The sequence below is a fragment of the Chionomys nivalis genome, chromosome 15 (assembly GCF_950005125.1).
Source record: "Chionomys nivalis chromosome 15, mChiNiv1.1, whole genome shotgun sequence".
In the NCBI taxonomy this organism is placed as follows: Eukaryota; Metazoa; Chordata; class Mammalia; order Rodentia; family Cricetidae; genus Chionomys; species Chionomys nivalis.
The window spans coordinates 590,795-616,016 of NC_080100.1; the positions used below are offsets into that span (position 1 = coordinate 590,795).

Here is a 25,222-nt window from a genome sequence, read left to right on the forward strand (position 1 = left end):
TTGGAACCATCTTTTGTCTCCCCACATGCAGGCTCAGGGATGATATATCCTGGAAATGTGGGTGAGAACTCTGCACAGCGGCAATGAGACCTGACCAGACCTCTTTGGCATTTCTAAAAAGACAGTGAACATCTGTGAACAACTTTATCTATTAGGGCCTCACCAAGCTGTCTTCTATATTCTATTGTCTTGGTACATTTTTGGATTTGGTATGTATATAAGTTGTCATAATCAAATGGAGTTGTTTGTATCAAAATTAACCAAAGTACACTGAAAGCCTCCAGAGGTTGTGAAGAAGGGAAATCTCATGCTCTTGTGCCTGAATAGCAATAGCTATGAATTAAGACTCTGCCAGAGCCAGAGCCAGGCAGAAACTACCTCAGCCTCACATGGGAAGCTTCTGCCAGTACTGCCTGCCCACTTTGGGGTTATTGACATCCTGGTTTCTGGTCATGAGAGCCAAACAGGGTCAGAACAATTTATGCAGGCTTTTTACTTTACCTTTGAAAGTTTTTTTTGTCTCATGCCCTGAATATGCCTCAGATACATGGCTCACATGGTCTCACTGTGGTGTTCAATCCCAAACACAGGAGTCTTTAGACACTCTGTGATTGAGGTTGACAAATGTGTGAAGGGTTGTTTCTGTGGCTGCTTTACTAGAGACTTGCTCCTTTGAAACAACACAGACTTCTTTTCTCACAATCCTAGGGGCCACAAGTCCCACACAGAGGTTTGGGCAAAACTGGGCTCCCCCTGCAACACCAGGGAGGGTCTTTCCTGTTTTGTCAAGCTCCTATGACCCCACTAGGGCTACCCTACCTCACTCTCTGCTTCAGCCTCCACATTGGCTCATCTTGGTAGTGGCTTTTGATTTCTACAAGGACTGAACCTGGGCCAGCCTAATAATAACCCAAAGCAAATTCCAAGATTCCTGGGCAGTTTTTCTTCTGTTTTACAAGGTGACATTTGCCATGTGAGCAATTCCATGGCCTCTCAGGCAGTTCATGCTGTTGTGAGATGCTATGGACTACAACCACATATGCTCCTTCCTCAGGCTTGGAATGCAGGATCAGGCCTGGTCAGGTCTGCTATTGGGGACCTGTCTCCCTGCTTCCTTTCTGTACAAAGAATATGGGAAAAACTTGCTGATGCCTGGAAGACAACTAGATGAACAAAGTTCTACTCAGTAGATCCCGGGTTTGACGAAGAGACTTTCAGTGTGTTCTAGGCAGGGGAACACTGTGAAACTTCTGCACCCAGCCTACCTCTCCAACTACAGGGTGAGAGCCTATGGAAGCCTCTCTGTGAAGGGTCCTAGTGGGAGGCGGGAGGAGCATCCCAGGGTCTGGGCAGGAGGGAACCTCAGAAGCAAAGGCTCCAGGAGCGGTAGAGAGAAGGTGAACGGAAGTGGGAGTGGACGCGAATGGCCGGGTCACTAGCAGCTGCTACCCCAGGCCACACTGAACCCAATGGGGCTGTCTGGGGGAGGGTCCAGAGCAGAGTGAGGTTGCACAGAGCCTGTGGGTGGGTTAGCGTGAGTGAAACCGCTCAGACACAGCTTTAGACGCAGCTCATGCTCCGCCCCCTTCCTGGCTGGGCCCGCCCCTTGCAGCGTTGGGTCTGGCCGTCCACTTCACCGTACTGCGCAGGCGCAGCGCGCGGGCGTCGGGTTTGAAGCTATGGCGCCAGGACAGCGGTTGGTCTTGTGCGAGGAAACCGTCCGGGAGCGCAGCGGCCTGGGTCCCCACCGGGACTTGGGTGCGTGTGGGGACGACTCCTGGGGCTCAGGGTGTTCCCCGGGAGGGCTGCCTGGTCTGCTAAGTCGGCCTCAGTACGCATGCCGCTTCGCCGAGAACGGTCTCGGCCGGTTGGTGGGGGGCGGGTTGTGGGAGAGGGCTAGGCCGTCCATGAGAGCCTGGGGACCGGGCCTGTGTGTATATGTGTGATTGATAGTGTGTATATCTGTGATGGTGTGTATATCTGTGATAGTGTGTGTATGTGTGTGATAGTGTGTACATGTGTGATTGATAGTGTATATGTGTGTATGTGTATATGTGTGATGGTGTGTATATGTGTGATAGTGTGTATAATCCCCCCAATTTAATTTCTATTATACTATTTTCAATTTTAAAAAGAATTAAAATCTTACAATTTTCTATTCTTAGCTGAGCTTCGATCTTTATCTATTCCTGGAACATACCAAGAAAAGATTACTCACCTGGGGAACTCTCTGATGCGTTTGACATCTCTAAAATCCTTGGATCTCTCACGTAACTCCATAGTTAGTCTTGAGGTGCGTTTTAGGCTTGTTAAAATTTATCACTATCAGTATCAGAGGAGCATATTTTAATAGTTAAAAAATGCAACGTGTTTTGAAGCTGCACAAAGAATGCTTATAAACTGTACATTTAGAATATAACATTAAGTGTTATATTGTCACTGTTGTTCATCTAAAGCTGTGTCTCACCCATCCCATCATATCTTTAACCTACTTCAAATACCAAAGTAATGAACTTTGTAAAGATGAATTATCTTTAAATTGAATGAAACAAGATCCTAAGGACTAAAGTGTGCATGCCCATTCTTCTTCATCCTTTCGTCTGCTGTGTTTCCTCTTCCTGCACTTTATCTATTCATGCCTGGCAGTGTGTGTCTCAACCCAGTCATGATGACAAAATAATGAGTCCTCCAAAGTTTGTATAAATGCTACTTAGGTCTCAATTCAGGGAGGAGGGCCTTGCCTTGAAAGGAACATACGATGTCACTGCCTGGGAAAATATTACTTAGTAGGAAACATTCTTGACTTAGGTACAGGCTCCAGCTTTGGCTAAAACCAAGGGTTGGCTCCTCTCTCAAATCCCAAACTTTAGCCTCCTGATCTGAGTGTGTGCAGAGTAAATGAAATTGTGTAAGTTATGTAGCTTGATTCATACTTGCCCTCGAAAGAGTTGCTGTGCTTATTACTTACTGTTGGGACTCACAAACCTGTATTTAGACACCCTGTGTAGTTGCTGTCCTATATGGAACATAGAACTTTACAAAAGAGAACATGTTGCATTGTTAGTTTTTTCTGGTAATCTATATGTTCACTATAAGTATGTTTAAATTGATTAGCTCCTACCAATATTTTATTTTTCATGATGCACTCACTACTTGAGGTATTTTCTCATTAACAGGGCATTCAACATCTGGTCTTCTTGGAGAGTCTCAATCTCTACTACAACTGTATTTCTTCATTAGCAGAAGTATTTAGGCTCCACTCCCTAACGGAGCTCCAGGATGTGGACTTCCGGCTTAACCCTGTCGTGAAAAATGAGTCTGACTATCGCCTATTTGTTGTGCACATGCTCCCTAAGCTCCGACAGCTGGGTAGGTGGAGGAGCTACTGTGCTCACACCCTCATATAGTGGAGTCATTTTTGTGCTCCTGTTGTTCCCTGATGGAAGCTGAAACTGTTTTTTTGCACTGGTGGTCTAAATCCCTGTTGGCTCTGAAGTTGGCCTTTCTCCAGCCAGCCCAGGCTAATCACCAAGTTCCAGGCCTACTAAGAGACCTTACCTCAAACACAAGATGGCTAGCATTTGAGAAAAGACACCCACAGCAGTTTACATATGACCCCCACATGCTCACATACATGCACATGCACTAACAAACACACGTACTTATACAGCACATATACACACACATAACACTACCAACAACAACAACAGCAAAATGCCAAGTTTACGGTCATTCTTTAGTTAATACCTTTAAGTTCCCAGGGTAGTTTCTTGTAGGACAAGGAACTTGTGAACATTTCCTGACCTTTCTATTGTTACTGGGGTCAGACCTCTTGTCATAGTGATCATTGGAAACCTTCCCCTTCTGAGCCCAGAGGTCATTAAATAGAACCCCTGAAGGTCTATTAGAAATATTAGAAAAATAGACCACTTTTCCTTCATAGCAAATGCCTGCAAGCAAAGATGCCATTCAAAGTCTTTTGGAAAAAGTGTAGATGCCAATTTTTGGGTCGGTGGGTAAAATGAGTGAAGATACTTTCTGCCAAGTTGATGGCCTGATTTAATTCTGTTCTTTGCAATGGTATAAGTGCACCCACACTCATACACATAAATTCAGAAATTAGACATCATTTTTTTAAAAAAAATAGATGTTCTTTTTCAGTTAACAAAAGCAAAAAGAGACAGATGTGACTTGAGTGTCTACAAGTTTCCCTAAGTAATTCTGCCTGACCCTTGTATGTAGACAGGCAGGCGTTGGCCAGATCTGAATCAGCCTTGTTTTTATACCCAGTACATAAATGTAGGAGAGACATGGTCTGTCAGTCAGTCTTCCCGTAGATAGTCTTCATGCCAGCCTTGCACAGCCGTTACTCAGCCCTGGGAGATGGACACTATGTAATACCTGTTCTGTGGGATTATTTGTAGGTCAAGAGCTTTCATGAGTGAGCATCAGATTGAACTCATCCATACAGTCTGAGCTGTCACGTCTTAGCACCGAGGACAGCAAAGGGATGTTAGTGATATTAGAGTCACTGGGAGAACCCTGTACAAAGGCCCTGAATCAACAGGTGCAAGAGGGGGAACTTTGATTCTATACAGGGCCTGGAGAGGGGCTTGGTCCTTGGTACCTGTTGTAGGTAGGAATTTGGAAGGCTCTGGAAGTTTTGCATTTGCGTTCTGGTGGAGGAGTCCAGGATTTACTGCCTCTGACTGGAAAATAGCTTAGTGTAGACATGTTCCGCTAGAGAAGACACGTGTAACTTTACAACATTGTGGGTTTTCCTCACTCTTTACTATTTTCTATAATTTTGTGCCAGAGTAAATACCATTTAGGAGCTAGCATGGGAACTTATTCACATGTGCAACTAGAATGCTACTATAAAATGGGAGAGTTCCAGGAGTGAGTGAGGGCCTCCTCGTCCTCAGGTATTTACATAAGAGGTTCCAGGAACTCTTGGTCAAAGCCTTCTGAGGCCTCAGATCTCTAGTGGAAACATTTGGGATTCTCAGTCCTCTTCAGTGTGTTGTGGACTCGTCTGTGCAGACCTTTCGCTTATATGACAAGAAACATCCAGTGTCTGGCATGCACATATTTAATAAACATTTTAAAAGCATTTTAAATGTATGTGCACTTCATATGTGTCCTATTTTTGCAGCGGGCATTAGCCTGTTCCAGTAGCAGCTCATGGACAGTGAGCTTTGAGGGCATAGGCTAGCCTCTTGGCATTGCACTTGGCATTGTTGGGAAGCCAAGTATAGCCACCAGAGCTCATAATTCCAGGTTGATACATGCCATTTGCTGATGAGAGCTTATGGTTGAGTCAGCCCTGGCACCAAAGTCTTCCTGTATTGTGAGCTCCAGAGTAGGGGAACTAGGCATGACAACTCTCATGAAAAACATGGCAATCACCTGCCCCTGCTGTTTTCTATAGTTCTTGTGAATTTTGTCTTTAGATGATCGTCCTGTGAGAGAGAGTGAGCGAAAGGCTTCTCAGCTTCATTTTGCTTCAGAGAATTCACTGGACTCAAAGCAGAGCTTCTCGGCTGCTGTAACAGCTGGAAGGTATGCACTGATGTAGTTCTGCTCAGAGATGGACTTCAACCTTGCCTGTTGACAGAACATTCAGCCATCAGGCATGAATGTCTGTGCGCCAACTGCCCTGGGGATCGAGTAGATGGGGGTGCAGGGTCTGTCTCTCTGTTCAGATGTTTTTTTCAATACCACAAACCCATTTGAAACAGGAGAGCTGCTGTGCAGACGGCCATACCACAGAGCCTTGCATTTCTGATCTCTTGGTGTCTCTGGTGTCAGCTTTTTCCTTTATTTTGCTGTTCACATTATGGCAGTAATGGAGAACATTAGCATGTCTTGACCCTGTTTTGTATTTTTATTTTTGTTTTTAATTTTGTTTTTTTTCATATATGTATATTGTCTTAGTTAAGGTTCTGTTGTTGATGAAACACTATGTTCAAGGCAACTTGGGGAGGAAAGGGTTTATTTTGGTTTGCACTTACAGTTCATTTACCAAAAGAAATCAAGACAAGAACTTAAACTGGGCAGGAACCTAGAGGAAGGAGCTGATGCAGAGGCTATAGAGGAGTGCTGCTTACTGGCTTGCTCCTTAGCCTGTTTTCTTGTAGAACCAGGACTACCAGCCCAGGCATGGCACCACCACAATGGGCTGGACCCTCCCCCATCAGTCTCTAATAAAGAAAATGCCCTACAAGCATCAAACGTTATGATTTGCATTTCCGTGATGGCTAAGGATGATGAACAATTCTGTTTCTCAGCCATTTGAGATTCTTCTGTTATAAATTCTCTGTTTAGATCTGTACTCCATTTTTTAATTGGATTATTTGGGGGGGGTGTCTAGTTTCTTGAGTTCTTTATATATTTTGGAGATCTGTCAGATGTGGGGTTGGTGAAGATCTTTTCTTTTCTGTAGGCTGCTATTTTGTCTTATTGGCTGTGTCCTTTGCCTTACAGAAGCTTCTCAGTTTTATGAGTTCCCATTTATTGTCGATCTCAGTCTGTGCTACTGGTGTTCTATTCAAGAAGATTTTTCCTGGCCAGTGTGTTCAAGGCTATTTCCCACTTTGTCTTCTGTCAGGTTCAGCATAACTGGATTTACATTGGGGTCTTTGATCCACTTGGACTTGAGTTTTGTGCAAGGTGATAGATATGGATCTATTTGCATTCTTCTACATGCCAACATCCAGTTATGCCAGCACCATTTGTTGAAGATGCTTTCTTTTTTCCATTGTATGATTTTGGCTTTGTCAAAACTCAGATGTCTATAGATGTATGCATTTATGTCAGGGTCTTCAGTTCAATTTCATTGATGCACCTGTCTGTTTTTATGCCATTACCATGTTCTTTTTATGATTTTACCTCCTTAGTAGAGCTTGAAATTGGAGATAGTGATACCTCCAGAAGTTCCTTTATTGTACAGGATTGTTTAGCTAACCTGGGATTTTGATTCTCCATATGAAGTTGAGTGTTCTTTCAAGGTCTGTAAAGAATTGTGTTGGAAATTTAATGGGAATTGCATTGAATCTATAGATTGCTTTTGGTAAAATGATCATTTTTACTATGTTAATCCTACTGATCCATGAGCATGGAGATCTTTTGATATCTTCTCAAATTTCTTTCTTCAAAAACTTGAAATTATTTTTTTGTTTTCCTTTTTTTATAGTTTTTTTATTGAGTTCTACATTTTTCTCTGCTCCCCTCCCTGCTTCTCCCCTCCCCTTCTACCCTCTCCCATGGTTCCCATGCTCCCAATTTACTCAGGACATCTTGTCCTTTTCTATTAACATGTGGATTAGATCCATGTATGTCGCTCTTAGGATCCTCATTGTTGTCTAGTTCTCTGGGATTGTGAATTGTAGGCTGATTTTCTTTGCTTTATGTCTAACAGCCACTTACTGCTGTCTGAGTTTTCTGTCCTGCCCAGTTCCCGCAATTGTTAAGTCCCAAAGAAATCACACAGCCATCTACATTAATCATAAACTGTTTGGCCCATTAGCTCAGGCTTCTTATTAACTCTTATAACTTACATTAGCCCATCATTCTTATCTGTGTTAGCCACATGGCTCAGTACCCTTTTCAGTGGCATAGTCACATCTTGCTGCTTCTGTGTCTGGACAAGACTGCAGAGGGAGCTTCCCTCTTCCCAGAATTCTCCTGTTCTCATTGACCCACCTCTACTTCCTGTCTGGTTATCCTGCCTATCCTTCCTGCCTACTACTGGCCAATCAGTGTTTATTTAAAACATAATTGACAGAATATAAACAGTTGTCCCACACCAACTTATGAATAAGTACATATGATATTTGTCTTTCTGGGTCTGGGTTATCTCACTCAATATGATGTTTTCTAGATCCATTCATTTGCCTGCAAATTTCAAGGTGTCATTTTTTTTCTGTCTTTTTTGTGCCTAGAATTCCAAGATCTCTCAGGTTTTATGTGGATTTAGGTGGCCCACATTAGCATGCCATTCTGTAGTCTGAGGCTGCCCATTCATTTCCCTGCCACCCACACCCAAAATAATCACACATAAACTGTATTATTACAACACTGCTTGACCTACTAGCTCACGCTTCTTATTGACTAGCTCTTATATGTTAAATTAACCCATTTCTATTAATCTGTGTGTTGCCACGTGATTGTGGCCTACTGGTAAGGTTCCTTTTCGTGTCTGTCTCCTGCTGCGGTTACATGACTTCTCCCTGATTCCACCTACCCTCTCCTCTTCTCTATGCTTTTGGAATTCCCGCCTTGCCGTATTCTGTGCTGCAATATGCCCAAAGTAGCTTCTTTATTAAACAATTGTATTCACAGCATGCAAAGGGGAATCCCACATCACCTGCAACTCATGACTTTGTCGTGTGTTCACAGTTGTGCTAGGTAAGACCTTCTTCCAGGTCACTTTGTAATGAGATCCATTCTAGCACTGAACTTTTCCCAAGAGAGGTGTGAGGGTCCCCTCTGGACTGTAGTATACATGGGCCTGCTGGCACTGAAGACTCTTCTTTTCCCTTGCAGACCACACCACTCCAGAACCAGATGTGCTGATACTTCAGCTAAGAAATGCTTAGTTATGGATGCTGATGATGAGGCTGTCCTGAACCTCATTGCTGAATGTGAGTGGGACCTGAGCAATCCTCCTGGGAGCACGAGCTCCAGCCAGAAGGAACACGAGGCTGACCTCCATTATGCCCAAGGTGCGCTGCACAGCACAGTGAATCCACCATGGTTTAGGGAGGTTTTGGCTTCAGCGTGGACTTTTGATGCTTATAGTATTGACTTTGAGTACTAGTATTTGGTTTATGGAATTAGAAAATGGAAAGTTAATGGATCTAATTTGAATCTAGTCATAATTACAGTTGTTTGAGTATCATTCTCTGTCTGAGCATAGAAAAAATACCTGATATAAACAAGAAAGCTAGACGTCCACAGCACCTGAGGAGGAGCAGTCAGTCACTTGGCTCTTACGATATGCCAGTGCTCAGGAGCCTGATAGGCCACTGTACCTACCAGAATCTCAGAACTTCTCACACTGTGAGCTTAATGCGCACCAGAGACTTATGTTGAAGGAGCTGCGGGCTGTGTTCCTGCCGCCCCAGCTCCTGGTCGCTTGGCTAGCTTATGCCCCGAAATAACAACACACAAACTGTATTCTTTTAAACACTGCTTGGCCCATTAGCTCTAGCCCTTACTGGCTAATTCTCATATCCCGATCAACCCATCTCTAATAATCTGTGTAGCACCAGTCTTACCGGGAAAGATTCAGCATGTCTGACCTGGTGGCTGTTTGCATCGCGTCTGGCTCTGAAAAGAGCTGCCCTGCATCTGAGCTCACTTCCTCTTCCTCCCAGCATTCTGTTCTGTTTACTCCACCCACCTAAAGGCTGGTCAATCAAATGGGCCAAGGCAGTTTCTTTTTTTTTTTTTTTTTTTTTTGGCAGTTTCTTTATTAGCCAATGACCTTCCTCCATCAGACTTACTTATAAGCTTTAATGTCTTCTACTCCATGATGGGTTCCTAGAGCCATTCATGCTGGGGCCAGCAGCTCCTGAGCCATATCTTCCCAATACTGCTGTTGTCAGTCCTCTTAATCTTGGTTCTCCTCATAGGCGTGTATATGTTTATAATTTTACCTTGCCTTTTCCTGAAGGGTTTTGATGCAGTGTTGGCCATTTGTGTGCTTTCTCTTTAGTACTTTAAAGCCTTCCTGCTCTGTTGTTTAATGGGCTTATTTCTCTTTTCAGTGTTGGATTATGTGTGGATTTTAGATCTGAGACCGTTTTCTCAATCCACTTATTGATTGCCTTTTCACTTTCATAACAGTGATTCAAAGAACCAATAAGTCCAAGCAACCACTTTTTTCTATAATAGAATGTGCTTGATTGTGCCTTAATATGACCCTTTTCCACCTTGTGCTATAGAAAGACAGGCCATATTGAAATAGTACTGAGTGGTGTAAAAGTGCTGCATTACTGGCCATGACCTGTAGTTGTTTTTTTTTTTTTTTCTTTATCTTGTTTTGTTTTTAACTCTTTTTCTTTGCTCTTTTGGTGCCCTCTACCCAGTTCCCAAGTAATCACAAGGAGACTTATTCTTTCTTATTATGCCCAGTCTTAGCTTGGCTTGTTGCTAGTCAGTTTTTCTTAAATTATCCCAGCTACCTTTTGCCTCTGGACTCTTTACCTTTTTCTCTTTCTATATATCTTTTCTTCTTACTTCATAGCTCTACGTGTAGTGGGGTGGCTGGTCCCTGGTGCCCTCTCTTCTCTCTCACATTGTTCTCCTTGTATTTATTCTTTCTGCCAGCTAGCTCTGCCTATTCTTTCTCCTGCCTAGCTATTGGCTGTTCACCAAAAATCTAGTGTTTAGGCAGGCAAAGTAACACAGCTTCATAGAATTAAACAAATGCAACACAGATTTTCATTATTAAACAAGTATTCCACAGCATAAATGAATGTAACACATCATCAACTAATACTTCTAGTTACTCTGAGCATCTATTGAAAGAGTCATCATGTAATAACTGGACATTTGTTGAAGCAATTGACTTGCATCTACTTATGTAGCACAAGTAATAAAAACCAGGAGACAAAAACTGGGGTTCAACCTGAAGGTCAGAAAAGCAAAACAGCCTGGTTCTTACCTCTGCCTCAGTCTGAAATGGCAATCCTTCCTTCAGGAATCTCAGAATGAGACTGTGTGTGAGAGCTGTCCTCCTGTCTTATATTCCTCTGTAGGACTGGGATTAAAGGTGTGCACCACGACCACCTGGTTTCTATGGCAACCAGTGTGACTACTGGGATTAAAGGTGTGTGTCACCACTGTCTGGTTTGTAAGGCTGACCAGTGGGGCTGTTTTGCTCTCTGATTTTCAGGCAGGCTTTATTTATTAAAATTCAAATGAAATATCACTACATATTTTCTGATCTGTAAAACTGTCTTCCATATACTGTCACCCCATCTTGGTTACTTGGGATTGAGTCTTGTCACCCTTGACCACTGCAGTTTTCCTGTCTGTAGAACTACCTGGAATTCACTGCAGTGCTGTAGCTCTATTAACCTACGCTGTCTTCTTTGTCTTATTTAATTGATTTAAGAAAAGTATATTTTATAAATTTCATATTTTATCACAAACTTAAAATATAATTTTTAATGAAGTAAAACTTAAAATGTTTTTAATAAAATAGAGCCTGGACATCTGTTGAGTCCTTTGTCCATCCAGCACCAGTGTGGGGACTCAGTGAGGAGAGGCCACGAGAAGAAGAAAGGCAACCCCAGAGGGTGCTGTTCAGGCCATTTATCGCAGGACCATCTCTGTGGGGAGCTCGCCCCACAGCACGGAGTGCCAGAGGCCTGCCATGTGAACATGCAGCAAGCCCGCTTCTCTGCGCACTCAGGTGATCGGTTACATAACTCTGATTTGGCACATTGGAATTTATTTTAGACTGCAAGTTTGTAAATTTCTTGGTATTTTCCTACATGTTCTTACTGTGCCTCTCACATTTCTTCCTATTCCTATCTAGCCCCATAGGCACACATTTTTTTCTAAATACACAGGCCAAGCTCATTACAGTAGCTACGTTTTTAATACGAAAGATGAGGAAAATTAAATAAGTTATTGAGAGTACCACGAGCATCTATAGTTTAAGTGTGAAAACTTCCCACATAAGTGAACTTGTTATCTTGAGACCTCTCTTGTTTTCATCACGTTTGAAGTACAATGGTCAGGGATGTGGCTGTCTAGAATTCTGGGCTGTGGCTAAGCCAGGGTCATGCCCCTGTTCAATAACTTCCCTACTTTCATTTTTCTTCCTGAGAGAAGAGCATGTCTACCCCTCCACAAGGATATTAGTGAGCAAGTACAGAGGATGTCCCATTTCATTTGGCCATTTCAGCCCATTTAATTTCTTGGAAATGCACATATGTGATATTGTATCGAGAATTTTGTTGACACATCTGTGCCATTGAGCTGTGAGCAAATGCTCACGGAAGTCTGGTACTTAACAAGGAGGGATTCTGTCTACTTCATCCAGGCACTCCTCAAAATCCATGTTTTATCACAGTTGCTCCCTGTGTGTCTTCCTCCTTCACCTCGTACTCCTTCCTCTTGTGTGTCTTTTTGTGTATGTGTGTGCATAGATACTCATGTGTTTGTTGCATATGCCTGTGTTTGATTGACACACATTCACATTTATAAGTATGTATTTTTTTAATTATAATATCAGCCTTTACATCCCAAAGAATTCAGTTTAATGAGGATTCTGCTCACTCTCTCTGTATTATAGACTCTGTGGATGTTGAGGACTGTGGTTCATCTTCTCAGAAGTCAAGTTTGTCATCACAAAATATATTAAATCCTTTGCCTGTTCCTGAGAAGTACAGAAAGCGAAGGATGCCTGGTGGGAGATTCCAGGTGCCTTCAGACCGGGAGTGTCTGAGCTGCTTAGAGAGGCCTGATGGGCCCTCCGGCCTCGATGACAGTCTGAGCATACAGGATGGCTTGGAGAGCCACAGTCAGGTGACCATGTCTCATCCTGAGGCTTTGGAGGCTGAAGAGCAGACATCTCATGGCTCAAGTGACCCCAGAGTGGTGAGCAGCTGGAGTAGAGGGGTCAGCAGCTAGAGACGTGCCTCATTCCCGCCAAGTGTGTTCTAGCGCTTGGTGCTTGATCCTCATGCTGCGTTGTTGTAGTGCTCTGGTTCTGAGAGGCAAGCACAGCCACAGCCTGATTTCCTTTCCCCATATTTAATTTGTCTCAGAACCTGGAGTCAGGCTTTATGGCAGGCTGAATCATCAGTGACTGTCATGAAGGGAGAATCTGGAAATACATGTTATGGTTTCTGAAAGATTCATTCCTGCTAAGGGGATTAAGACCTCCCATACCCTCAAGGACCTACAGGCTTCACGAACTACTTCATTTGGCTTAGAAGCTACAGGGGATTTAGGGTGGTTGATTCTCTGATTGGTCCTAAGCTACACCTGAGGTAAAACAAGGGATGCTTGTATCAGATCTTTTCTACTGGGTCACCACCCAGTTCCCAGATCATGACATAGAAACTTCTCATTAGTCATAAAGGCTCAGCTCGTTTCTGGCTAGCTCTTTTTTTTTTTTTTTTTTTTTTAAAAAAATTTCCGCCTCCTCCCCGCCTCCCATTTCCCTCCCCCTCCTCCCGCCCCTCTCCCCCTCCCCCCATTCCTCTTCTCCTCCCTCTCCAGTCCCAAGAGCAGTCAGGATTTCCTGCCCCTTGGAAAGTCCAAGGTCCTCCCCTCTCCATCCAGGTCTAGGAAGGTGAACATCCAAACTGTCTAGGCTCCCACAAAGCCAGAACATGAAGTAGGATCAAAACCCTGTGCCATTGTCCTTGGCCTCTCGTCAGCTCTCATTGTCCGCCATGTTCAGAGAGTCCGGTTTTATCCCATGCCTGGCTAGCTCTTTTTAACTTAAAGTAACTTGTTTCTCCTTATCCACCTTTTGCCTTGGGACTTTTTACTTTTCTCTCCTTCTCTCTGTCTTGCATTCACTACTTGTATCTGACTGGCCGCTGCCTGGCTTCTTCCCTGGGTGTGTCCCTCGCTCTTCTCTTCTCCTCATCTCTCCTCTTCTCTTCTTTTCTCTCCTTTTCAAGCCTAGATTTCTCCTATTTAGTCTCTGCCTGCCAGCCTCACCTGTCCTTTCTCTGCCTCGCTATTTTTTGTTTAGTTCTTTATTAGACCAATCAGGTCCTTTAGGCAGGCAAGGTAAAACAGATACAACACATCTTTACATAATTAAACACAAATCCTTACTTCGTTAAACAAAGAAGATAAAGGCTGGGTGGTGCACGCCTTTAATCCCAGCACTCAGTAGGCAGAGGCAGGTGGATCTCTATGAGTTTGAGCCTGGTCTACAGAGTGAATCCAGGACAGCCAGGACTGTTACACAGACAAACTCTTGTCTTGAAAAACCAAACAAAAAACTTAAACAAATGCAGCATAAACACACCTTTACACAGTTAAAGTAATAATCCATAGCATAAACAAATACAGCACATCTTTGCCCAGTTAAAATAATATTCTGCAACAGAAGCTGGCTATTTGGAGCCACAGTTAAGGTCACTCATGGGATTTCTGAACCATGTTAGAGACAATGGTTAGTTGACTACAAAGTGATAGTTCTGGGGGATGCTTTCGTATGTGATGTGACCATGATGATTTGGAAAGAAGGAAACAGGAGAGGGGAGTGCTGTGCTGTACAGCCTCGTGAGGGGCCAGCGTCACAAATGGGTGTCTGTTCTCAGCTCAAGGTTCTGCCCCTGGACACAGACTTCTTCCACAAAGGAGACAAGCGTTTCAATACTCAGTCGTGTTGCGCTAGAGACCTAGTTTTCACAGTGAGCTGCCAGCTTAAAGCCGTCTTGTGGTTGTGTCTTCATCATAGCTGTCTCCTAAACTCTGCTCGGCGGTGGTGCCTGAGCAGAGGCCTGCTCTGGAAGTGGCACTCCTGGAGGCGCTCCTCGACCTAATAGACAGGTGCGCAAGTGGCAGTGGATCCCTGCATGGCAATGAGGCGTTCCTTGGTGAGTCCTGGCAGCATCTACTAAGCTGTCTGCTGTCTTCTGATTTTCTATGTGCATCTGGTTGAGTACAGGGCCCTGGATTCACAAAACTTCAGGTATGTGATAGGAACCCAACAAGACTGTCTTCCCTAGTGAAGATTAGGTAGGTCCGTTTGCTTCTGCAGACTGGAGATTCAGCATGAGAGTGTGCTGGGTTCCTCATGCAGTGTTGTGCTCCAGGCCTAGGCGATGACTGCCTTCTCCAGAAGCCTGGGCTACAAGGAGTGTCCTTTTGGAGTCAGGCTCATCAGCACTGAGATGCCTAAGCTACTGTCTGCCATGGCTCCTGTCTTAGTCAGGGTTACTATTCTGTGATAGAACACATAACCATAACCAAAGCAACTTGAGGAGGAAAAGGTTTATTTGGCTGACTCTTCACGTCACAGTTCATCATTAAAGGAAGTCAGGACAGGGACTCAGAATAGGAACCTGGAGGCAGGAGCTGAAGCAGAGGCCATGAAGGCTGCTGCTTACTGCCCTGCCCCTCTTGGCTTGTTTCTTCCAGAACCAGCACCACCCTCCCAGGGGTGCCCCCATATGGACTGGACCCTCCACCATTAATCACTCATTAAGAAAATGACCTACAGCCCCATCTTATCATGCATTTTCTTAATTGAGGCTCCCACAGATGACTTTAGCTTGTGTCGTGTTGACTTAAGGTAGCCAACAGTTCCTGACCTCCCCTTGAGGTTGTGACTTTTTTACTTATTCCTGCATCAGAAACCCTGGGAACAACTGTACGTTTATCCTTTAACCAGGGCCAGTGTCTTGCTGCAGCAGAAGTGATCCATGGTAGCTGTGATGGTCACAATGCCCTTTCCTCCTTGGAGTTTTCAGGCCAAGCTACGTCTTCCTGATGTGGCTACCTAGTATATGTGTTCTTCTCTCAAAGGTTGCCTTTTTTGTAATTAAAAGTCATGTCCATTCTTATCTGGGCAATGGTGGCAAACATCTTTAATGTTTAATGGCGGATCTCTGAGTTTGAGGCCAGCCTGGTCTATAAGAGCTAGTTCCAGGACAGGTCCAAAGCTACAGAGAAACCCTGTCTCGAAAAACCAAAAAAAAAAAAAAAGCCATGTCCATTTCTCATAGAGGCAATCAAGGTACCAGTGTCTGGGTTTTTTGTTGTTTTGTTTTGTTTTGTTTTTCTGTCCTCTGCTTTCAGATCACATAGCCTGTAGTGAGGATTTTTTTTTTTTTATATTCCATCCTTTAGCTATGATATGGTAACTCTACTTCCTTTTGACTTCTAGCTCAGGCCAGACATGTTTTGGCGTCTCTTCAAGAGTTCACAGTGGCTCGGGACAGTTCAGCACTTGAAAAGGAAGGAATTAGTTACCTGTCTCTTGAAAATAAGTCCCTGCAAAGCCGCCTTGCTGAGCAGCAGCAACAGTATACTGCCGTAGTGAACAAGGTGACGGCAGAGCTCAACAATTCGAAGAGGGAGCTGGTGAGCTGTGGTCCCTGCTGTTTTCATTTGTTCATGGGTCGGACCTCAGGACAAGGGCAGTGCTGACTCTTGTGCTCACAGCTACTGTTGGGCTCTCTTGTTGGAAATATTATGTTAAGGAATGTTATTTTGTTTAACTCTGTGAAGCTGTGATACTTTGCCTGTTTAGAACACCTGGTGGCCTAATAAAGATCTGAATAGCAAGGCAGGAGAAAGGATAGGCAGGACTGGCAGGCAGAGAGAAGATATAGAAGGAGAAGTAGCCAGAGAAGGAGGAGAACATCAGGGGTAAGACGTCCAGCTACACAGCAGTCCATGAAGTAAGAGTAAGATTTACAGAAGTAAGAGAACAGGAAAAGCCCAGAGGCAAAAGGTAGATAGGATAATGTAAGTTAAGAAAAGCTGGCATGAAACAAATCAAGCTAAGGCCAGGCATTCATAACTAAGAATAAGTCTCCATGTGATTTATTTGGGAGCTGGCAGAAGGGTCAGACCACAGAGCCACCTGCGAGTGCACCCACCAGAGCAAGTATTAATTGTCTGCTTAGCTCTGTGGCTTTGTAGTTCATAATAACCTCAAAATGAGCCTTGAACCAACATGCTGTGGCCAGCTTCTGCAATAGAATGATATCAACTAAGCACAAATCAGTTGCCAAGGCTCAACACTCTCATCTGAAAGCCTAGCACGTCAGGATGTTCTTCCAGGCTCCCTCACAGAAAGTCTTGATGCCATGTGGGCCTCTGTATGGGCTGCAGGAGTTTTTATGATACCAAGAAGGGGTTGCCAGACTGTCCCCACTGTCAGTGTGTATTGGTCCATCCCTGGCAAGGTGAGCACCTATGAACTGTGTGCACTTTAAGCCAGTGGGTTCCTGTAGCAACTGCCTGGCTTGTCTCCTGCCTTGGTCACTTTATCTGTAAAATAGATGGATGTACCACAGTATTTCTGGGGGAAAGTTTAAAGTTGCCTTTAAATATCTTCATTTTGGGAAGATCTGCATAAGAGATGACACTTAAAACCTCAATTTAGAGAAAATGAAAGAACAATGAACTGACACAGCTGGTCTCTGGCATTGAAAACACTGTGGATCTCCTGCATGTGCACAAAACTCTGGCATCTAGAGAGAGCCCTAGCCCAGTGTGCCTTGACTGCTGTGCTGTGCAGAGTATTGTCTCTGTAGGATTGTTGGCCCCATGGGACACAGCATAGTCTTACAAGAAAACCATAAAGTAGTACCTGTTAAGGCAGACACAGTATGAGTCAGCCCTGCTGGATCTGGAACAGTGGCACCCAGAAAGACAGTCCAGAAGTCAGTATTGCCCTGCTGCAGTATGGAAGTAATGCACAGAAGTACCTGTGCTAAAGGGCAGCCTTAAGTGCCAAGACAGGAACAGGCTAAAGTTCCCTGTCGGTCTGAGAGAGCTGACAACTGGGAAAGTGCATGTAAGGGACCAATAAGAGCTACTGTCCAGAGTGACTATTGTCAAGTCCTGGTGAGCTTCACAGGGTAGAGATGGTATCCTGCATGGAGCTTCCTGTGACATCTAGAATTATGTCTTGAGGCAGAGAGAGACTCTGCCCTTAACCTGGTATCCTTAATACAGTTTCCAAGCCAGATGTACCTGCCCAGTCTGGGTGTGTTCAGTCCCTGTGGCCTGTGCCCATCACAGCCTGAGTATGATTGAGAAGTAGGAGCCGGCACAACCCACCACTGAGAGCTAGTGCCAGAAAGAAGAGCCTGTGTGGGTCTTCATTGTGAGGTGCTTTGAAAGAAGATTTAAAGCTGCAGCTGAGAGAAATGGTTTTGGGTCTGGCAATCAGCCTTTAATAGGAGGCATCATGCCTAGTGGGTGTAGATGTGCAGAGAGGGTAGGATTGCCACATACAGAATAAACTCACCCGTTTCCTGTGAACTGGACTTGGGTCTTGATGTGATGCTAGTTCTCACTCCTCTTTTCCAACCCCTAAGCTGCAGGCAGGTGAGTACAGCTCTGTGGGAGCCCTGACTTCACAGGCAGCTAGCATGACTCCTGTCATGAAGCCTGGTAACTTGTACCACCTTGGCAACAGCTGCTATTATGATGCTGATGGTAGTCTTGGTCTCTGTCTTATGTTCCAGTCTTAACAGCCCAGTTTGTGTTCAGCATTTTCCTACCTACGAAGATAGTAAGAAGCCCAGGCCTCAGTTCCTACTTGTGGTAGGGGATTACTGATAGAATTCCACACATTTGTAGACTGAGAAGCCATATCATAATGGAGTTCCCATAGGAAGGATGCTAATAATATTGAATAGTATAGAGGCCCTGGGGATCCCTGTGACAATGGGATCCTCATGGAAAGAGAGGGCCCTGTCATTGCTCTTCTAGTATTGCACCTGAATTCCTCTGTATAACCCATCTCCCTTCTCGCCTTTCCTTGTGTCCTTTTGCTTCCAGTGGGTAATTAGGGTACCCTACTGGTGGGATAATATGCTGGAGAGTATGATTTTTGCTTTGTATTGTAATTCAGAATTATACTACAACATATTCTCCCACCAGTAGTATATCCTACTGATTGTCCAGAATTTTATTCCATTCATTAAATATACTGACTAAACTTGACTTGTCTACATTTGTTTTCTGTGCCTCTAGGACACATTGAGACAACATTTAGACAAATCTTTGGAAGAGAATAGTAACTTAAAATCTCTTCTGTTCAACGTGAAAAAAGAAGTAAAAAATTCAGACACTTCAACTGCATTAACTTTGCAGATCACTGGTAAGTACACAGTTTATTTGGTAATACTGCTTGGTAAAATTTGAGTGTTCATGCATGCATAGGGTCGACATTGTTCTAAGTCACTTTATGCCAGGAATTGGAATCAGTAAATACTGCCAGAGTAGGTCTGGAGACCCAGCCCAATTGTTAATGGCTGCCTCTAGCAGCTCATCTGGGGCAGAATGTGGAGGTAACTTTTTGGCTGTTTCCACCACCATCTGAATCTTGACTCTTCTTGAAACTTTAAAGAGCCAGGAGGTAACTGCCTTGTGCCTGATCCTTTGCACCATAGCCTTTGCCACACGAAGCTCCACGGATGGAGAGTGCCACCCAGGTCTGACTCTTGAGTCAAGGTCTCCTCAGATCTCTTGCTGCTCACTATCAATATTTTATTGAATATTGATATTTTATTGAATATTTATTGAATATCAATATTTTATTGAATAATAAAAGTTCTTTATTTTCCTTTTTGTAAAAGTTAGAGGGGATTTTTGTTTTGTTTGAGAAAGATATCTTTCCTCAGGTGCCGTCTCATTTTATTTATTTTTCTCTTTTGAGATTATAATATGTCATTTTTCTATTCCCTTTCCTCCGTCAAGACTCTCCCATATACCACTTTCTTTCAAATTCATGCCCTCCTTTTTCATTCATTGTTGTTACATGCATATATATGTATGTATATATACTTCCAAATATAACCTGTTCAGTCTATAGAATGTTACTTGTATGTATGTTTTTAGGGCTGACTATTTAGTATTAGGTAATTTCCCTGGGAAAGACTATTCTCCTACTCCCAGAATTCCCTAGTTGGCTGTAGTTCTTTGTGTAGGGTTTAAAGCTTTGTGGTCTTTCCCCATCCACATAGGCATGTCTGTTGTTCATCTCATGTTTAAGCAGTCAGGTTGACAAGACTTTATGGGTGTAGCTTCTGACATTACCAGGAGACACAGTCTCATAGCAAGCCCCCTGATCCTCTGGCTCTTACAGCCTTCCCCAGCCCCCTCCCTTCTTCCACAATGTTTCCTGAAACTTAACTGTGGTTAGTTGTTTGTAGATGTGTCTATTGTGACTGGGATCTACAATTTTGCATTCTGACTGGCTGTTGTTTTCTACAGTGGTCTCCATCTGTTGCAAAGAGATGTTTCCTTGATAAGGAGCGAGGGCTACGCTTACCTGTGGCTATAAGGACAAATAAGATGTAAAGTGTAGTTAGGGATTATGCTGGTTTGGTAAAGTGATGGTTGTTAGTTTTCCTCCAGGATTCATGACTTCACTAGCCCTCAGTAGTTGACTAGGTTTCCAGTACCAGGCATGATTTCCATCTTGTTGAGTGGGTCTTAGATCCATAATGAGAGCTGTTGATTGCTGCCACGGTATGCATGCCGTACTCTGCATCCTTAGGGATAATTGTGCCATGCTAGTCGGTTCTGTGGGACAGACCTGTGTTGTTCTAGCCTTGCCCTCAGTTCTGGTGTGATGCTCTTTATTGCTGATTTAACATGAGTTTTCTGACGTTCTGTAATTCTGGCTCATGCTGCTCTTTATTTCTTGTCTCATTTTCTGTTTGTCTTTACTCATTTTAAATGCTGGGTGGAGAGTGTACCTGTTTTGTGGACCTGACTTTCGAGAACTGTGATTCCTCACACTCCTGCTGTGGCTGTAGGCTTTTCTGTCACTCATTTTACATGACACTTGTCCTCTGTGATTTCAAGGAGATTGTCACGGCCCCCCTCGTCCAGCAAGGATGACGCGACCACCGGAGCTCTTCTCACTGCAGTTTATTCCAGGACTTTATTCACAGCAATCTTTTCCCTTCTCTTTCTCTCCTTCTTTCTCTCTCTCTCTTCCTCTCTCCCTCTTTTCCTCTCTCCCTGGGCAAACCTCTCCCAGCCCTTAAGTAGGCCTGGGCTACCAATCCTGGATTGCCAGGTGGGCACTGCTCATAGGTCCACGCATATGCAAGCAGCTGACAATCATTGCGTGATAATAGCATAAGTCAGGTCTAGTTGATATTAGGAGTTGATTATCACAGAGAGCACTCGCTTTCGGGATTGCGGAGGGCGGGAGCCAGCACCATCACGTGTGACTTCACGCAGCTCTCTACATTGCCATCAGGTGTGGCTTCACGCAGCTCGCTACAGGAGATAGCACCTTTTTTGACTGTATGGATCAGAAATACTACTGCCTTCTTTTGGGAACTTTTTGGTCCCCCATTCCTTCTCTCTGCTGTCATGGTTTGCTCAGCCTTTTCCAATAGCAGTTGTTTTTCTGAATGAGGGACCTGTTCTAAAAGGGATTGGGCTGGCCAGCTCCTTAGATTACACGGAACACCTGGTCTCCCCCTCACTAGCAAGGTGAAACCTTCGTTTAATCTACATAGTCCTGTTATTGACCCAGGAAAATGGGTCTTTTGGGGCTCTTCCACTTTGTATCTGTCAGATACCCACTAATGGCAATTACCCCCATAAACATAGACATCATACACTACCATACCTCTGGGACTTGGCCTAGTCCTTTGGATTACAGACTTGAGACTCCTGTGGGGTTTGGGTTTTCATCTAATGTCTCTTGAAGTTTGGTTAATGTGGGACTCCTGGCAGGTCCTAAAACTAGGCTGCCCCTGCTGTCTTCCCTTTCACCTATGTTCTTGGGGAGGCTGTTATCTTGTCACCAATCATCACAGATGTTTATATACTGCTGATTCCTGAGAACTGTATGCCAGTGCCATTGTCGTCATTTGCCATACTTTTCTTTCTGGCTTTCTTGATGTTACTGAAACTGTATAGTTTCATAGCCTTGTATCTTCATATGGATTTATCTATATCTTTTGTTCAGATGTAGGGAGTCAATAAATGCGGTATCTCTTTTCCCTTGAGTTGGAAACTCAGAAATAATAAGGGTCATGTAGATTGAAAGAGAACACCTGCTCTGGCACTGGTAGGAAGGAATCAGTAGATACATCAGATGTGTGGCTACCACAGACTTCATAATGCTTCTCCCTAAGCCATAGGTTCCCTTATGGGTGCAGGTTGCTTCCTAAAGAAGGAGACTCTGCAGGCAGATAGAGTGGAGGAGTCTATATCTGTCATCACCATCTGGTTCCACATAGGGATGTGGCTCCTCAGAGTACCAACTTTAGGGTATCAGGAGTAGGTAGCAGGGGTATTAGTTCCCACTGACTTAGACATATTGCAGAATGCTGTCATCATCCAGAAGCAAAGGAAACACGGTGAAAATGCCTTGCTGAGAAAAGGTACTAAGTCATATGGCTAAACATAGATAAGAATTATGAAGTAATTTAAGTTGTAAGAGGTAGTTAGTAATAAGCCTGAACAATAGGTCAAACAGTTTATAATTAAGTCTCTGTGTATGTCTTTGGGACTGAACTGCGCGGGACCACGTGGTCTGTAACTTCTGTCTACAACAGATGTTGCCATGATACTCTTCACCCCCATCTTTAAACCTCTGATTGTCTTTTTCCGGCTTTATTTTAAACCAGAATGGTCAAATTGTGTGAATGAACATCACTGCTCAATACCACTTCCTTTCTTCCTCCCTCAGGACTTCAGGCAAGTATGAAGCAGCTCTCAGGGGAAGTTGTGGAGCTGAAGCAGCACTTGGAGCACTATGATAAGATCCAGGAGCTCACACAGATGCTACAAGAGAGCCACAGGTCCATCTCTGAGTGGGGCACAGGGGGAGGCTGAAGCATGGGTGGTCAGCACTGAGAAATAGCTGGCAGTGTCTCTCAGGAGTTGGTGTTCATTGCCATGTTAACATTGAATATCATTGAGTATCAATGGTCCCTTCTTGGTGAAAATGGAGGTGATGTTGACTGCAAGGAGTGTACTCTGAGATACAGACTGGAGTATACAGCCTGAGGTATGGATCCTGAGGTGTGTATGAACCAGGAAGTATGTAAGTGCATGTGAGAGATGGTGCGGTGTGATACATTGTTCTCCCCCTTTCACTGCAGTCCATGGAAATTATATTTCTCCTTCTTGCTGTGTGGGTAGTCAAAGGGACTACGAATGTTGGGTTGGGCAAAGCGGACCCTCGCTTTATTGAGGAAGTTTCTTCTGGGAAGAAGGCAAGAGCCTAAGTGAGAACAGGTCATGAGAGCAGCCCTATTCCCGGGGCCTCCAATTGAGAGGGCTGGCCTGTAGTCACTGTTACCACTCTTTCCTCCTTTGTCCCTTCTAACCCTTCTCATTGTTCCCTCACTAGGTGACTGCTCCTTTATGTGGTTCAGGCTAAGTAAGCTCTCCCTTTCAGTCATCACAGGTCTGGGTTACAGTAGTAAGAGGGAAAGGCTCTTGGCAGAGGAGACTGAGCCAAGACTTAGTAGGGAGGAAGGAATCTGAGTTACTAATTTAGAGGCAAAAACAATAACAGGCAAAACAATATTCTCTTGGAATCCAATGGGCCATCTGTGTGGTACATCCAGTGACATTGGTGGTTGAACTCTCAACATCCTGGCCCAGATATGGGCTGAAGAAGGTGCAGAACTCTGAAGAGAATGGGGTCAGGCTTTCGTCCACTCGTGTGCATGTCAATGTTATTCAGCAGTCATTTCTGTGGTTTAAACAAACAGGACCAGCACCTGCTTCATAGATTATTCAATGGGGTGACTGTCTTCAAAAGTGGCAGAGATTAGCGTTGCCTTGCTTTATCTGAACTTGTGGTACTATTCTCTGTGGCCACCTGGGGGAACGGAGCAGTACTGAGAAGTTGTGAAAAGTGCACTAGCACTTCTGAGTCCAGCTCTGCTCTGTGCTGTTGCTGCGTCACGGGTAACCTGTACAACTAGAGTCAGAATATGGCTTTATTAGCTATAAAGGTTATTATTGCCTTGTCATAGAAATGTGGTATGTTATTTCAGTTATTCCTAAATTCAGCTCACAGTGACCAGCAGTACCTTTAGGAAACTTGCTCAAGCCAAGGGGTCGGGTTGCACCCCATGTATGGTATGGAAAAGTCATATACAGGGACAGTAGCCAGTAAGAAGTGGAAAATAATGGAGCCATGAACAAGTGTTGACCTTGGCACTGCTGCAGTTAGAAAAACCCAGCCAGAACAAGGGTCTGGGATCCTTCCTGCTGTGGATTTCAGTTAGGCTGTGGGAGTTGGGACATGGCAGCAGGCTGAGTACTGGGAGGGGTTCAGCAGTTAATCTCCTTTTCTCCTATTAATCTCCTTTTCTCCTCCAGTTCCCTGGTCAGTACGAATGAACATCTCCTGCAGGAGTTGGGCCGTACCCGGGCACAACACAGAGCTGAGGTAGAACAGATGCACTGGAGCTTCCAGGAGTTTAAGAAGACTACTGCCCTGTTCCCGCGCCATAGTTCCCGACTCGGTGGCCGCCAGTCCTGCTAGCTATCCTCTCCTTCATCAGTTACAGCTCCAGAGTTGCACCTGGGCAGGCATCTATCTGAATTCCTGGAGAGACTGTAATGACCTTAGGGTCCTCCAGATGTGTTCACGGTCTCTGGTGAGACTGTAATGACCTTAGGGTCCTCCAGATGTGTTCACGGTCTCTGGTGAGATTGTAATGACCTTAGGGTCCTCCAGATGTGTTCATGGTCTCTGGAGAGATTGTAATGACCTTAGGGTCCTCCAGATGTGTTCACGGTCTCTGGAGAGATTGTAGTGACCTTAGGGTCCTCCAGATGTGTTCACGGTCTCTGGAGAGACTGTAATGACCTTAGGGTCCTCCAGATGTGTTCACGGTCTCTGGTGGGACAGTAGTGACCTTAGGGTCCTCCAGATGTGTTCACGGTCTCTGGTGAGACTGTAGTGACCTTAGGGTCCTCCAGATGTGTTCATGGTCTGAAGTTCAGCTTGCTTAACGTGTCCTAACGTGGTAAAGTCAACCCTGGGGCTTTGCCATATTTGAAACACATCCTGTTGTAAAGTAGTATTTTTTCTTCCTAATTCATGAAAGTTTTATATAAAATAAGTTTTCATGTGACAAGCAGTCCTTATTTAAAGAACTAATAATATTGTTACGTTTAAGAAGTAAACATTTTACGAGGCTCTTTATAAATTATAACTGATTTTCTCATTGAATTCTTGAATAAAACAAGTTACATACAATAAGTAACAGTAAGAAGTAAGTTCCAAGTTGTAATAAAAATGGCACTTATAAATATGAAAAACAGTCTAAGAATTTGTATAATGTTAACATGTCATATTTAAAAAAAATCTCCCCACTCCCTACCTCACCCTTTGCTTGCAATAACTGCAAATAAGCAGACTATTCAACCAAAAACAAGGGGAATAATTAAATACACACTGTACAAAATGAAACCCAGATGACTGGATATGTGAAAAGTGCTCATTAGAAAAGGCAAATGTGATCCACCAGGAAGATGCTCCTTCTGGTGTGAA

The 25,222-nt window shown here is 44.1% G+C and overlaps 1 protein-coding gene across 1 annotated transcript; it reads left to right on the forward strand.

Moving 5' to 3' along the window:
- The first annotated feature begins 1,679 nt into the window (after nt 1-1,679).
- On the forward strand, nt 1,680-24,253 carry Cep72 (centrosomal protein 72). Its single transcript, XM_057790031.1, has 12 exons — nt 1,680-1,758; nt 2,166-2,293; nt 3,177-3,369; nt 5,454-5,562; nt 8,548-8,726; nt 11,216-11,425; nt 12,314-12,618; nt 14,447-14,585; nt 15,878-16,074; nt 18,706-18,832; nt 22,394-22,505; nt 24,043-24,253. The coding sequence occupies exons 1-12, from the start codon at nt 1,680-1,682 to the stop codon at nt 24,206-24,208; spliced, it is 1,944 nt and encodes a 647-aa protein (XP_057646014.1). The 3' UTR covers nt 24,209-24,253.
- The last annotated feature ends 969 nt before the right edge of the window (nt 24,254-25,222 follow it).